Source organism: Leptonychotes weddellii, chromosome 1 (assembly GCF_054177405.1).
Source record: "Leptonychotes weddellii isolate Sample4059 chromosome 1, ASM5417740v2, whole genome shotgun sequence".
Lineage (NCBI taxonomy): Eukaryota > Metazoa > Chordata > Mammalia > Carnivora > Phocidae > Leptonychotes > Leptonychotes weddellii.
In genome coordinates this window covers 31801003-31817335 of record NC_138369.1, presented here as the reverse complement: position 1 = coordinate 31817335, position 16333 = coordinate 31801003, and the positions used below count along the sequence as shown (strand labels likewise).

General features: G+C 40.8%; 1 protein-coding gene across 1 annotated transcript in view; it reads left to right on the top strand.

The window, feature by feature from the left end:
• The window catches only part of MDFIC2 (MyoD family inhibitor domain containing 2), a 10372-nt gene extending 6420 nt beyond the window's left edge, over positions 1-3952 (top strand). The window contains exon 4 of the mRNA XM_081805832.1: positions 3674-3952. Coding sequence (XP_081661958.1) covers positions 3674-3933 — 260 coding nt within the window. The 3' untranslated portion in view covers positions 3934-3952. The remainder of the gene's footprint in view (positions 1-3673) is intronic.
• The last annotated feature ends 12381 nt before the right edge of the window (positions 3953-16333 follow it).

Below are 16333 nucleotides of genomic sequence, written 5' to 3'. Positions count from 1 at the left end.
CCACCCCCAAGCACCTTACAGTTGAAAGATTCAGGACAATCAGGGACAATCCCTGAGCCTTAGTCCTTTCATCTACAAAATGAGGACCACTTTATTTGTCTCCCATCATTCATTTATTCATTCATTCACTCAACAACAGATACAGCTTTCTTGGAGCTCAGGTTCTAGTAGAGGGAGAAACTCACTAATAAACTAATTAGCTTCATATCATCCTATCATCAGTACCATGAAGAAAAAATAGAATGCTATGAGAGTTTCATGGCATGTAGAAAAATGATGTCTTAAGCTAAAGGCTCAGAGGTTGAGTAGGAATCAGGTCAAGCTGTGAAGGGAAAGTATGGAACACAGGCCAAAGGGAGAGCATGGGCAAAGGCTCTCAGGTGGGGCATCTCAGGATCTGAAGCTGAACCAGTGTGGCTGGAGTGCAGTGAGCAAGGAGGACAGAGGGTGGGAAGCCAGAAAAACAGGCAGGAACCTATCACACAGGCCATGGCAAGGATGTGGGACTTTAATGGGAGAGTGAGTTCTTCCCATCTACAATGAAAAACATCACAGGAGCTGATGAATTTGAGCTGGGCTCGTGTAAAAGCAATGTGTTAGATAGGAGCCTATTGCTGTTGACCTGACGACGGCTGATAGTGGCCGGAACTAAGGGGGTGGCCCTAGAGGTGGGTAGAGGCTTCTGGTTTTCACATACCAACTTGAGACAGAATGAGCAGAACCTCAGCAAGGAACTGGAGGGAGGACGGTGGTATGATGGGGAAAAGGAAAATGACAAGAATGAGTCCCAGCTTTCTGCTGATTTCATCTGAGTATGCAGGAGCCATTCACAAGAGAAAGCCAGAGGAAGGACAGGTGTGTGGAATGGGGAAAGAGGGAGATCTGGATATAATTTGGCCTCGGTAAGTGGGAGATATCTTGAAGACATTGGTGAAGAGAAGAGACACGAAATGGGCAGATGGAAGCATAGTGTATTCTTTTGGATGGCTGACAGTAGGGTGCTAATCATGGGCTATGACTTTAGAAATCATGTTTATTAAACATGGAAGCCCCAAGAAATTGTGCAGGCAAAGGAAAACACACCCATTCAGGAATAGGGGACACTCAACTCTCTTTTCAAACAGTTGCAAATTTCCCCCCAGAACTGCTTATGTTACTTTTGTGCAAACAAAATTTGCCCATATGCAAAATAGTTTCGGCTGTCCGTGTAGAGTTATGTAATATGCCTTTTGGGAAAAGTTTTCAATGCTCTTGAAAGTTTGGAAAAATCTGTTTTCAATTCACCAATGTTGCCATGTTTTTTTGGGCAAGAGGCTCTGCCTTTTATAACCAAATAAAAAGGACTGACTTATACACAGAGAGAGGAAAAAAAAAAAAAAAGAGCTCTTCTATTCTCAAATGCAAAATAGAGAGGTAGAAGGAAACAAATGCCAGTTTGGCTGAAGGATTAGCGTGTGTGTGTGTAATTTTGTGTGTGTGTGTAAATAAAATCTACGGTGTACATCAGAAGCAGAGACCTCCAGAATCTGCCAGCTTGAGAAAACAATGGCAAGAGGAATTAAACCAAAAGATTATACGTCCTCAGGAAAGAATAAGTCCATTTCACAAATAGGTATTTCACACTTCGATAGGAAACACCAGCTCCCACCCTAACCTGCCTGTAAACTAAACTTTCAGCCTCACATCTCCATCTACAAAGGATGTGATCCCACTGGATCATTTTTATATGATCATAGTCTGAGTCAGTCTTTTGAGCCTCCAGCCTGGGGGCTATGGAACATTTGCTTGGAATATTTTCTACTGAGAACTTCTTCTTTGCTGGGGGCTGCTAGAGTAGCCTTCTTGGCATTAGTAAAAGTTGATGAGGTTTTTTGCTCCATACCTTTAACCACCAACACACCCTCTTCAGAAATGCATACATGAAATAGAGTCTAGGTACTGCGCTAACTAACTCCTGAATTTTTGTGGGTGGTTTGTGGTGACTTATATGGGTGAGTTAGCCACATGCTAGAAGCTGGCTCTGAGTGAATAAAAAAATACACCCTTTCTGGCAAAGAGATGAGTACATACGCCCTAGAGGTATTATGGGATATGCTGCCTACACTACTAAGAAATACTTAGTAATGGCCACAGCACCTGCAACAATATATGGCAATTAAAGTCATCATAAAAGTCATGGTGAGGTTCTTTACCACCGTCTTACTGGGAAGAAAAAAAAAAAAAAGGAGGGTGTGAGGCAGGGATAGAGGGTGGGATGGAGGCAGGAAGGAAGATTTTTGTTTACTTATATGCCAGGTCACTTTACACATTTATATGAGGATTTTAAAAGAAATCTTCAAAATATTTGTTCCCTTTTAGAGCAAGTTTCCATGTTCTCCCTCCTCTTACAGATTAACAAATAGATGAATAACAAAAGTAAAAAAGTTTTCTGGAAAGCACTGTTGGAAGTAAATGAACAGGGCTCTAGGAATACTCAGAACCCTTTAGCAGATGACTCCAGGAGCAAAATCTCTCCTGCAGGCTTGTATAGTTTCAGCCAGCTAAAGTCTGAAAACCAAAAGTTATTAACATTAACATTCTTGGTGAAAAGAATAATAAATCTCTATGAAAATCTAACTTTGATTGATAAACCCATCAGGAGGAAGAATTTTTCTCCAATTAATGCCAGATTGTTACTTTCAATCATCAACAATCTTCAGGATACTGACTTTAATTAATTAGATGATGTCTCATGTAAACGCTTACCTACCCAGTTAAAAAATGTTCACATGTTTTTGAGAACTTTTTGACTAAAAAAAAAAAGTTATAATTTTAACAAGAGAGCTGCTACATCTTCTAACTAATTCCCTTTATGGAAACAAAAAAATAAAATAATTTATAACCCATCACAGCTGTTTGGCTAAAATTACCAATTACCTTCAATACCTTAAGGATACTTTTCAGATTTTCACAAGTCTGCGTAGTAAATTTTTAAACCAATTTTCTTAAAGAGGATTGAGAAGATTTCTACTCTTTTAGGCATATGATGACATATTCCATTTAACATGAATATAAAATCAAGGCTTCACAGTAACTGGAGGACAAAGGATACAGGGATTCAAAATAAAATACAACTAACATCAAAACTACGATTATTTAAAAATCATTTATATTAGGTCTTTGGCTTGCATGTGAATATGGGTGTGGTGGATTTCTGGGGATCCACACCATACAAATGACAAAGCCTTGGGACAAGAAACTGGAAGTTTGTACAGTCTCTCCTTGTCCCCAACCCTAATTGCTACCGAAAGCTCTCTGCACTTGGGGAGGACCTGCTATTTTTCAGAGAGTTGCAAGGTTTCCAAATAGATAGCTAATTGTGTGCCTTCCCAGCACCTCTGCAGGCAAAGTAAATAAAGGAGTTTAGAAAAGTGACAGCACTTTAAATAACCAGATTGTGTGGAATCAATAGAAATGCTCAGGAAGTTAATAAAGCAATTGCTTAAATAGAGTGAGTCCTGCATGGGGGGTGGGGAAGCTTGAGAGAATCATGGCGTACATCACCCCTAATATGGACAATTAAGAGTTGGCCCATAAAGTTATCAAGAACACCACCTTACACGCCTGTCCTTCAGAGATGCCCCCAATCATTAAGTGCCACTAATCTTTTTTTGTCTTCTTCTTCTTTAAACAGAGGAGTGTGCCTCCCTTATCCTCACCTGTCTGTTTTGCCAGTTTTGGGACTGTCTCCTGATGCTCCCAGATACTTGTGAAATGGTGTGTACCAACCTGTGCTGCCCCTCTCACGGATATCACCACACCTCGGATGAAAGTCACACTTGGAATGATTGCAACTGCAACTGTGACGTGGACTGCAGCCTGTTTGAATCTTGCCATGAGACCAGCGAGTGTCTGGAGCTGGCCATGGAGATTTCGGAAATCTGTTACCGTTAGCACAGCGAAGTTAACCACATCCCAGCAGACCCTTCGGCCCCACAGGGAAATTCCATGACAATAAGACTGTGATTTCTATGTGCCGAAATGTAAGGACTGTACACATTTCTTGGATGCTATCGACCATTTTATTCTGCACCTGTCTGGGAAAGCCAGTACTGTCAATTCTATGGTCTTAGTCCAAATTTCATAACAGCATGGCTCGCTGAAAAATAAGATCTTGATCACATGTGATGAACAAATCCTAAATACCTCTTAAATGCCATAGGTACAAGGTGTGTCTTGACTCTAAAAAAAAAAGCATGCTAAACCACTCTGTGTTATTGCATTCATTGGCTTGCATCATGGATTCAACTTCATTCACAAATTCAGGACAAATTAGTGCATTCTTTTAGAATTGACATACATTAGTTCATCTTTGTAATGGACTCATGCATAAACATTATGCATTGTTGGCTATTATTAATAATGTATTGTATAACATCATTTTGTAATTAAAAATTTATATACAGTCTCTTAAAATTCACTTATATGTACAGTTTAGGTAGGAAAGGGAATTAAATGAATTAGAAACCATGTTCCTGTAATTACAACAGATGTCTCTAAGACATCTCCAGTGAATTTTGAATATGATGTACTTTGAGAGAGTACTGTAATTCTAGACAATATTATTATACGTCTATGACTATGCCATAACAGGTTATGCATGTTCTTAATTTGTTACAGAAATGCTCTTCTTTATTCCAATGAGCATAAATGGGAATAATATGCAAGTTTCAAGAAAATGGCCCCAGATAATCAATTCTTCATTTTCCTCATTTCTGTTTGTCAGGTACAATAAGCAACAGGATATTAAAACAGAATCACGTCATTTCACTAAACTATCACTTATATAGGAACCAAAAAGAAATACATGTTTAGGTACTTATTCAGCACCTAGTTTCCTAATAAAGCATGCGCTTCAGAAATCATATTTTTTTCTTTTCTGATAATTACAGTAATTCATAATTATGCTGAGTACCTCCTCATACTTACAAAAAAAAATTTTTAAAGATGTGGTATCAACTTGGAAAGTGATTTTCAACTCAAACAAATTAAAACAAACCATTTTGGGGGAAAACACATCTAGGTTGGTGTTACTTTAGAATCTTTACTTTTAGTAGGCATTGCATTGCTCATTAATGTGTGCTTATATATTCCCATGGAGATACCTCAGAATATTCACTGAATATACATATATATATGTGTGTGTGTGTGTGTGTGTATACAACAAAGAACACAAAAGTGAAGTAAAGAGTAGAGGGAACTTTCTGCAATCTAGTCAAACAGCAAAAAATTCCAAAATACCCGCTTTTGACCAACTTAGGTAATTTCAGGCAAAAGCAACATTCGTTTTGTTTCTGTAGTAAACTAGCACATTTTTCTACTCTGCAAAAAAATTCCTCCAAACATTGAAAACAATTAATCTTTAAAAAATGTCTTTAAGCTGCCTGTAGAAAGGTATTTAACTGCTCCTGTCTTGTCCTGACAACACAGTGCATGCACGGTTAATGCGGCTTCGTTCCTCTTTGACAATCACCTTATCCACAAACCACAGAGCATGACAGTGCCCTACACTGCTTAGGAAACACTTCAGTCTCTGTTTTTCAGAAGTTCAAGGACAACTCTATACTCTGTGCATAGAACCTGCAGCTCATTCATGGAGGAAAAGAAATCGATTCTTAGAATAGGAAGGGAACCTAGGACAATTCCAATCCAATATTCTCATTCTCCATAAGAGAAAATGGAAGCCCCAAGAACTAACTTATCCAAGACCACACAGTGAGTTAATGAAACTGTTAAGAACTCTAACTGGTGGTCTAATTTTCTAACTACACTGCACCACTTGATAGTTCTGCACTTCTGAGTCCAGCTGGTACACAGTAATACAGCTGTTTCAATGGTTCAAATATTAAAATACTACCAGACTGGCTCATAAACAGTTGTTACCTTGTACCTCCTTAGTGTTTCCTCTATGCCCCCAGGCACCCTGGCCCCTCTCCAAGCACCCGCCCCACCTCCCCGTGGTCCAGCCACTAAAAGAACACGTGGAACTGCAGGGTCTCTGGGATCCTGTCCCAATAAGATGGTACCTAGTGTCACTGATTAGGCCATGTCGTATTCGTGTTCAATATTTTGACCATCATCACTTATTCTTTCCAGTCTACGTACCCTTAAATTGTGCAGAGATTGCATTTCAAATGCTAATCGAATGCTTGTCAATTAGAGACATAAAAATTGCCAGGTCTGATTTTATAATGTGGTCAGAATACTACAAGATTTTTCTGTGGTCTCCCCACGGTTAGTTAACTTGTTCCTCACTTTCAGAATTCACCATGCTATAACAGAAAGTATGAAATTTCTTTTCTTTATAACCAATAATAAAACATCATCCTTTTTGCAAACATGAATGGCTCCTTCAATTGAATTCTTACAATAAAACATATGCAGGTGGGAAAATGCACTTGCAGAGGTAAGACAGATGAAAAAGGAATGTGGTTATTGATTAAATACAGGTATCAGAATCTGAGAAGGCTCGGATTTTTTTCTATAATGATGAAGGCCTGTGATTACAAATAAAGACAATGGGCTTCTTAGGGAACAGAGTATTCCTATGTAAGGCAACACATTAGATAAAAATGATTTGAAAACAAACCACATTTATAGGGAATTGAGAACAGAGACTTCTTCCCCACCCCACCCCCAGCACTATAACAAGATAGTTACATTGTCTTTGCTATGCTCAATGGATTTTTATAAAACCATTGCTTCTCTAAAAGCCTACAAAATATGGAAAGCAAGGAAGAAACAAAGTTACATTTAACTTGCTAATGAAATCTTCTCACTACATAAGCTGATGGGCCTGCAAAATTAATTATCGATGCTGGACAAAGTTAATAAAGCAAAAGTCACTTCATTTTTTTCCAAGGAAGTAAGAAAACATTCAGGCAGAGGAATGGTACCAACAGGAAACATCACTTGAAGGTGTATCAGCATGTTTTTCAAAAATAAATGTGTAGGTGGAAATGTCTGAAGGACAGAATTCATTATCCAATGTCTCCAAATTCCTCTCTACAAAATGGAGCTAAGGAATAATATGTACACTTAAGTAAGGTAGTTTGACTATAAGAGTTTTGCCCATCACATGGGGAGTTCACCGAGCCACACAAACTGATGACCTGTGATAAAATTTAAGTACTTGGTTTAATCATTTGCTGGGCATTCTCTGAAGAAGGGATCAGAGCTAAAACCTAAAGAGTTGCCATACATGGCCTCATGTGATCTGTGTGGACAGGCAAAGTCAATACACCAGGATTGTCTAGTGAGTATAATCAACATGGGACTAAAATTTGTTGTTAGGTTCCTCTGAATAGGTCCAGATAGCCCCTAACATTACTGGGAAGGAGCCCAAACTGTGGGGATAGGGGGAGGAATGAAGACAGAGGAAGGACCTGCATCATTTTTTGGATATACAGTTGACTCTTGAACAATGCAAGGGTTAGGGGCCCTGAGCCCCTGCCCAGTCGAAAATCCTCATATAACTTCTGATTTCCCCCAAGCTTTAACTACTAATAACTTACTGTTGACCTTACCGATCACATCAACAGTTGACTAATACATATTTTGTATATGGATGATGTACTGTATTCTTATAATAAAGTAAGCTAGAGAAGAGAAAATGTTACTAAGACAATCATAAGGAAAAGAAAAATATATTTACAGTAAGGTGCTGTATTTTTACAGTACAGCACTGTATCTGTTGGAAAAAAAAAAAATCCACGGAGGAGTGGACCCTCACAGTTCAAACCTGTGTTGTTCAAGGAGCAACCTTAAGTGCCACCTTCTGGTCTACCATCTTGACATGCTTCACAGACCTGCTTGTGCCTCTATCTCTAAAGCAGTGTTTCTCCATTAGGGGTGGTTTTACCCCACCCCACCCCACCGCCCCACCAAGAGACATTTGGCAATGTCTGGAGACATATTAGGTTGTCACAATGGAAGCAGGAGCAATTCTACTAGCATTTAGTGGGTAGAAGCTAGAAATGCTACTAAACATTCCACAACACACAGGACACCTCCCACAACAAAGAAAGAGCTCTGAAAGCCTTCTTTTCAGTCTCAGTGAACCATCACCAAACTGACTGCAAAATATGGCTAGAAATAGAATTGCCAGCTAACCCGGAGGATGCCCAGTTCCTTTCAAATTTCAGATAAACAACAAATAATGCTTTAGTACAAGCATGTCCCGAATACGGCATGTGACACACTTCTACTACACAAATGATTCCTGGCTTATCTGAAATTCAAATTTAGCTGGTTGTCCTATATTTCTATTTGCTAAGTCTAGCAGCCCTAGTTCAAAAGACTCCACATTTTGAAAGGGCTCTCTAGAAGGAATGATCTTCCAGCTCCCTCCCTGTCTCCGAGAGAGGAATTGTTTATCTCTTTGGTCAGAGGCCAGGACATTCATTGGACCCCATTTTACAATGTGGTATAATTTAGGTCAGGGAGCTTGGCTTAAAGATCAGCTCCAAAGAAGGACACTCATTTACCCTTCGCCCCAGGCTTACACTATGACCTTCGACTAAGCTGACCTCCTCTTATTCTCTCTGCCTCACATTTCTGAGAAAGGACCTCAGCGGAGGGGTATCTGGATTCAAGGGGTAGAAAGCAGTAGTCTACTTAAACCTTGATAACTAAACCACATTTTCTGGTTCAGTCTTGGCCAGAAAGACCCTTCTTGACTGGTGTCTGCACACCTATAAGGGAGTATTTTTTCCCTATCTAGTTATTTTCCTTTCTGTATTGCTTGCTCTGTCAGAACTCTGTGGGGAAAAGGGGTGAGTGAGCATTTCTTGGGCCTGGATTGCAATACCATCTACTAACTCTTACGCACTCTTAGTTTATATTTGGAGGTTGATGAGAGAACCTGAACATGTTCCCTTTACTACATTATTCTTATTTATTTTACAGATGAGAAAAATATCCGATAGAAAATATTTTATTAAGTGCTTTATATACATTACCACAGTTCTCTAAACAGCTCTTAAAATACATTCTATTATTAATCCCATTTTTCTAGGGGAAATAGAGATTTAAGAAAATTAAATAATGTGTCTGAGATCACACACCAAATAAGCAATAGTCATGAGGTTTAAACTCAGGTCTGTTTTCTATCACTATGCCTAAAAGTTGTACATATAAAGAATGATCAAACCAAGATAAAGTTCAAGTATTCACTTCTAAAGCAAAATCAATCAGAAAAATATAATGACTAGATTCAAAGAAAACCATTTGCTGATGTAAATGTTTTAAAAGTTGTTATCCTGTGCAATGATTAGAATTTGGAACATCTTCAAAATGCTTTTAAGATATGTCCCCAATAAGTAATAAATGCAAAGTCAATGTATTGCAATTTAATGTTCATGTCAGTAGCTTTGCCCCATTCATCTACAGTTATGAAGGCTTACCTTTTAGTGTTCCATTTTAGCCAAGCAACTTTGATCTCTGCCTCAAAAATCCATCCTGCACACAGCACCCAGGCCAGCCCTCATCAGCATTCCACAAGGAATGCCAGGAGCACGAACATTTTCAATCAGTCAACAACACTACAGTCAACCAAATGCATTCTGATACTTAGACCTTTTATCTCAAAAGCAATGCAGAAACCAAGGTCATGGTAACCTCTTTTATGGTTTATTGTTCCTCAAATGTACTTAGAGTGAATTTACGAAGCCACAGCTGATTGTGTGGATGCAGAGCTTTCACTAGGTTCAGCCCTCTCCAACATCCACTTTGTTTCCTCTTTCAGCACTTTCTGCCTGTGGCTCCTTATTTAATATCCAGTTCCTGTAAATTTTTTTAAAAAATAAAACAAGAATATTGAATAAGATTTTCCCAGTAGCTAAGCTACTCATCATTTGTAATTGAGGCTCTTCAGAAAGCTGCATTAACATCTCAAATCACTGCTGAATAGCTTTGCAATACCAGGGCAGGTCCCCCCAATAGTGGAAGAAGACAAGAAGGTGGGATGGTGCCTGCGTCATAATTCTGCTATTGTGACAATCAGGTCATTGCCAATGTGGGCATGGCAGGAAACCACCTTGCTCAGGAGGTGAGTTTGTGGAACTACTCCTGGGAGGTGAGGTGGGAAGGGAGTTCTAAATGTTGTAGAAGAGCCTCAACAGATCCACAGATCCCATGAAGTTTGCTTGCTTTTTTGATGACTCTCACTCTAAGCAATAATATGTGTAAATTTATAGTTTTGATCTACAAGTAACATGTTTACAATAATGTAACAGCAATGTGTTAAAAATAATTTTGAGAAGTATCTGTGTAGCACCCAAATCATCCTGCCTGCTACCCATGGTACTTGTAGAATATGCTGGAACACTAAGTTTAACAAAAGCCAAGAATGAGACCCATTCAGTGACTGCCAAATTCAGGTGAAGACCTAGTGCAGGCCTGGACTAAGGGGGTGGGTATGAACTGAATCACTGGGGAGGAAAAGAAAAGGCAAGAGCCATGTCTAGAAGGGGCCTCGAAGGCTAGTTTGTGTTTTACTTGGGAGCAGATGGAGAGCCACTGATGAATGGCAGGGGATCCCATGATTAAAGTGGTGTGCGAGGAAGCCCAGCCACGCAGCTGGGGACAGATTATGGCAAGGAGAGACTGAAGACTGACAAAGGAGCACTTGCAGGAAGACATGGGGTGATGAAGGCCTGAAATAGGATGGTGACAGGGAAAACAGGAGGGAAGAGATGGATGGGAAAGAAATTAGAAAAAGACCATTAGTCCTTTCTCAAACTCTTATTTTAAGACTGAAATATTCCCTACTGTCTATCACATATATGAGTCATGAAGCCATTATTTTCATTAGGGAAGAAACGGGTTGGGGTGGGGGGAGATCTATTCCAAGTGGAAAGTCAAGGTATATTTTTAGCTACATTAAGCCAGCCTTCTGCTGTTCTGCACACTGATGTAATTCCAACATAAAACATAATCTATAATATTCCCGAGGAACAAATCCAATTCCGGGTCATATAAATTTTCATATAAGTCCATCACAATTCATTCCCAAAACATCTCATTCTCTTTGAAAGCTGGAATTGCAGCAAGTGATCAAAAAGAGTAGTTTAAAATTGCTCTGGAATTTCCAGAGATGCTAAATCTAACCTGCCTACGGTGCAGGACCAATCCCCCAAACTTTAAATCAGAGGTAAAGCATTTTATGTTTTAAAAGATATATTCCTCAAAGTTTATCACGGTGTATTAAAGTCAAATGTGAGTTATTGCTTACCAAATCTGGAGCTGATGTCTCGTCTTGATTACCCTAGGTAGGCGAGAGTAAGTATCTTCCAACCAACATATTTTTTACCTTTTCATCTGCCTCTTGCTATTTACAATAGCGTGAAAAATAATAGCCAAGGAGTGACTTTGCAGGGTTGGACGAAGTGCAAATCCCATCTGAGTCGAGCCTAAATTGTATTCCAGGCCCCTGGCAAGTTCTGCTGCTTGGAGAATTATGAAAACTGACTTCTCAATAGCTGGCTTGGTCCTGGAGGAATAATCAGTGAAAAGTCATCTGATGAACTTTCAGCACATTTGCATTGGCTTAGAACCCAGTGTATATATGGTTGGTCATGCCTGAAATGTACTTCTCCCTGCCCTTGCTGGGGCTTTCTGCATGAGGGAGGTAGCTGGGCGATGAGCAGGATGCCCTGTGAAACCCTAGGGTGAGCAGAAATTTCATAACTAATGCCATTTATACAGGGAAAATTCCCCACCAACTCTTCTGATTTTATCTGTTGTAAACATAGCAGCTGCCCATAATTCAAGATTCCTCCTCGGGGTTGAGAGAAGTGGGAGAACAGAGGACATCCTTTGGTTTAAAGCTATCTTAGAAGGGTCAGACTTCTCTGTGGGTGTGGCAAAGTATCACCTCAGCAGTCCAAGTCAGAAGAGCAGCCCAAGGCTCACAGTTTCAAGCACCCTCCCTTCTGGTCTTTGGGGTGTTTGGGCTATTAGGAGGTTCCTGCTCCAGAACATGCCATTAGAATGCAAGGGTATTCCACAAAAAGACTTCATGTTAGCCTGTAATGACAGGAAAGGAGATTGAGGTCTACCAACAGACTTGAGGTCAAATCCTGTCTCCCCCATTTACTAGCTAAATACATTGAATTAGTAACTAAACCTCTTTGAGCTTCAGGTTCCTCGTCAGTAAAATGTGGTTAATAAGACCCATCCCATGGGTCATTGTGAGGAATCAAAGAGATAATTCAGCAAAGCTTTTAGCGTTGGTTTAGTACATCCAATACACTTACTAAATTTCAGCTACAATTATTGTTAGCATCACTACCTAGTTCATTTGTTTTCCTAACCCAGGAGATGGTAGCCCAAGCCCTGGTGCCCATTCTCTTTCCTCACATCAGTGAGAAAAGTGTCTATATCTTTATTTCTGCAATACCCCACATCATACCAAGTTTTTGAGACTTACCCCTTTTTTAAGACAAACTTTTCATTATTCTCTGGTTCCTCTCCCAGGAAATGAGCACCTCTATTACCCATATCTCTTTATTTTTCTTTTCTCTTATGATACTGTATCCTCTTCTCCAAAATTAGGATCATACTTATTACAGCAGGTAATCTTAATAACCATGTACAGGGGCCTCACACCGTAGGAATGACCTCTGATGCATCATATCACTAAATCTTCCCAACAACCCCTGAGGAAGGTGTTATGACCCCCAGAGGACTGATGAGGAAAGTGAGACTTGCAGTATTTCAATACTTTCCGAATCCCAAGGAAACATGATGGCAGGGGAGAGATTTGAATGTAGAAGTTTATTTGACTCCAAAGCCCACCTTCCTAACCACTTAAGCTGGGAGGCAACCATGGCTGAAGGCCAGGCTGACCAATTCGACACTTGGAGGATTTAAAAATGTAGGGCAGTGAGAGTACCTGCCCTCCTCCTTACTCTGCTGAGAGGGACTTCAGTGTGACCACACAGAGAGCTTGACACGCGCCCTTGTTTTGTGGAGAAGAGGTGGACTGCGTTGTTTCCCACCCAGGAAATCAGAGGGGTGAGCTGCTTTGCAGCTGAGTGCGGGAGAGGGGCCTCACCCAAAGAGAGCACCACTTTCCAGAGTGAGCCCAGACAAGAGTGCTATAGGTTAGTCCAGAAGCTGTGTCCACAAAAACCAGGGCATATTTAGAAGACTCCCTCAGCCAGAGGGGGCCAACCAATATAATCAACTTGCCAATCCCTTAGCAGTTGGGAACTCCAGTGAATGGCCCCAGGAGTTGCCTTGGGCACTGTTTAGGATATGCAGATACCTCATGAACCAGGATGTAGAAAGCTATGAGGACTGCCTCAGGCTCTTGCAGGTGAACCCAAATGTCCTGACACACATCCTGACCCCACAAGGGCCACCCATGATCATCCGCCCCTCCGCTTCCCACTGTCTAAGCCAGAGGGTAAACCCTTTTAGAACAGACCAACTGTGCAAAAGGGGACTGGCCAGGGCTGATGAGTGATCACCAGCCAAACCGCTCCAAGTTCAGCCCACTGCTGCTGTGGTTTATTCCTTCCTGAAAGACTCTCCCTGGAGGAGCACCATGCACACCCCTAGGAGCTAGTGTTCTTGAGGGACGTAGGTGGTTTCTGTCCTCTTCCAGAGCTGGCACCAAAAATCCTACAGGTCCTCTTTTTTTCTGTTGTCTCTGCCACAGTGCTTGACCTGTATTTTTCAGAGTCATAGACGGGTGTATCTAACTCAAAGAGTAGCCCTGCTTGGGAGAGGCTCAGAGCTTTCATCTGTTTCATTAGTATTTTGGCCTTCTCAAAAGTAGCTTGCTGATCTGATCCCCAGTCCCACACGTGCCCTTTCTTTACTGGGGGGTGGGGGTGTGGGGTTGGGGGGGCCATATGGGATGGAGGCACTGTGCTAGCTGGGGAATAAATATTCTACAACTCCAAATCCCCACAAAGACTTGGATTTCTTTCACATCCTTAAGGGTTGGATAGGCTTGGACTGTATCAATCACAGCTGAGACAATGCATGTCTTACCTGACCCAAGACTCCCAAAAACTTTACGAGGCTGCCTGGGCCTGGAATTTTCTGTGGCTTTACTGCTCATCCTCTACTTCAAAGACGTTCCAGACCAAGACTGCGTAGCGTCCTGCAACAGACACAAGTCTTCCCATGTGAACACTACGGCACCAATGTAATGGGCCCATTTCACTGATGTGAGGAAAGAGAATGGGCACCAGGGTTTGGGCTACCATCTTGTGTAATCCATTCCTCTTCAGTGCCATGGTATGATCATAGCTAGCAGAAAACTCTATTTCTCAGAGTCTTCTCCATGAATCTCCTTGAAGAGGAAGCACATTCTCAGGAGCCCTTTTGCAAAAGCATCAGAATGAAACAAGAGCTGTCTGACGAGAGTTTCTAATAATGCAATTGACCGAGGAATTTGGTTATTTCTTGGACGTACATTTAAAAAGAAATTCATTAATAAATTCATTATGGCTGATAACATACCAGGACATGTCAGATTTTTAGGAATTTCATATAACTTCTAGAACACATATTAACCATTTCCATACAAATATTTCCTAAGGAAAGGTTAGCATCGCTTGCTTGACAATGCTTCCCATTTAATGTAACATATCAAATAAGCCCCGACGAGTTAAGTATTTCCGTTTTATAAGGGAAAAAAATAAATCTTTTGAGATGTTCTGGGAGACCTCTAGAAATCCCAGTGTTAGTTCAAAGTCAACGAGACTTCATTTAGAATTTGATGTGGGGGAAGTTTGTCAAAAATATCAAAATGTTTGGGTGCCTGGGTGGCTCAGCCAGTTAAGTGTCTGCCTTTGGCTCAGGTCATGGTCCCAGGGTCCTCCAGGGTCCTGGGATGGAGTCCCACATGGACCCCTGCTCAGTGGGGAGCCTGCTTCTCCCTCTGCCCCCCCAACCCCCACCCCTGCTCATGTGTGCTCACTCTCTCTTGCAAAAATAAATAAATACTTTAAAATATCTATCAAAAGGTTTTTAAAACATTTGATTAAATAGGATTATAGGTTATAGGTCACTGTGAAAAATAACTTATCCATTTAACCAAAATGACAAAGATTTTAAAGGCAAATACAGAAAGTTACATGGTTGTAAAAAATAACTTAGCTCTTTTAATACAGAAGACTCTGTTTTCTTTAGTAATCAAAGGCATGATTAAGACAACATGAAGCACAGGAAATTATTTTGATAAAACACAGAATCTTCGTTTGCTAGACAGATGGCTTAAAAGGTAAAGAAAAACCTTTTACTATCCCATTAAGAACAGACCAGTAGTCCAAGAAAACTTTGTCCTCCTAGCAGATGAAAGAAAATTGTTTTACTTTTACATAAGTATACTATTGTTCTTAAAACTTATTTTTTTCTTTAAGTCAGTTAAATAGAGTGAATTTACGAATTATTTTGGCAATCTCTTCTGGAGGTAGAAAAACATCAAATACACATAGCACATTGCCATAGACAGACAGACAGAGACCCTGTAACTTTCATTCTAAACTGCAGCCCTAATCTTACAGAGGCTGTGAGGAGCCTTTGGGCAAGAGAGCTTCCCTAGCAATCTAGTATTTAAAAAGCCTCTTTTCAGGAAAAAAAAGGAAAGAGAGAGAGAGAGAGAGAGGAAGGGAGGGAGGGAGAGAGGGAGGGAGGGAGGGAGGGAGAGAGGAAGGGAGGGAGGGAGGGAGGAAGGGAGGGAGGGAGCGAGGAAGGGAGGGAGGAAGGGAGGGAGGGAGGAAGGAAGGAAGGAAGGAAGGAAGGAAGGAAGGAAGGAAGGAAGGAAAAAGAAAAGCCTCTTTCCCTTCTCCCCCCCTTTTTTTTTTCCTCTTTGTGGGCAGTCTTTTGGATACCTCCCGACGTGTTTACATTTCAAAAACATAGTAAGATTTACAAAATCAAGAGACAAAGAAAGAATGAAAGGTTTCTCCTAGGGGTTTTTTGGGGGGTAGCATCTCCTATTACTAGAAGTCTAGGGTAATTGCTATTTAAATTTTTCCTTTGTATCAGGGGTCAGAAGGCATTGGACATTCCTTCTGTTTCCTCCTCCATCACCACAACATCTTCCTGTTCCTTTTCATCACTTTCCCATGGATTCCACTTCTTAGCATCTTACTCGGGCTTTGTCACAAGCGCTCAGACCTTCAACCCAGGCATCTTGAACCCTCCTAGCTTTGCAGAACCACATACTAAGGTCTCCAACTCATCATCCTACTCCCCCATGCCATCTGCAGCTCCCAAAGCCAATAGAGTAGGGGATACTCACCCGTCCTTCTCTAACCTCGGCTCTTCTTCC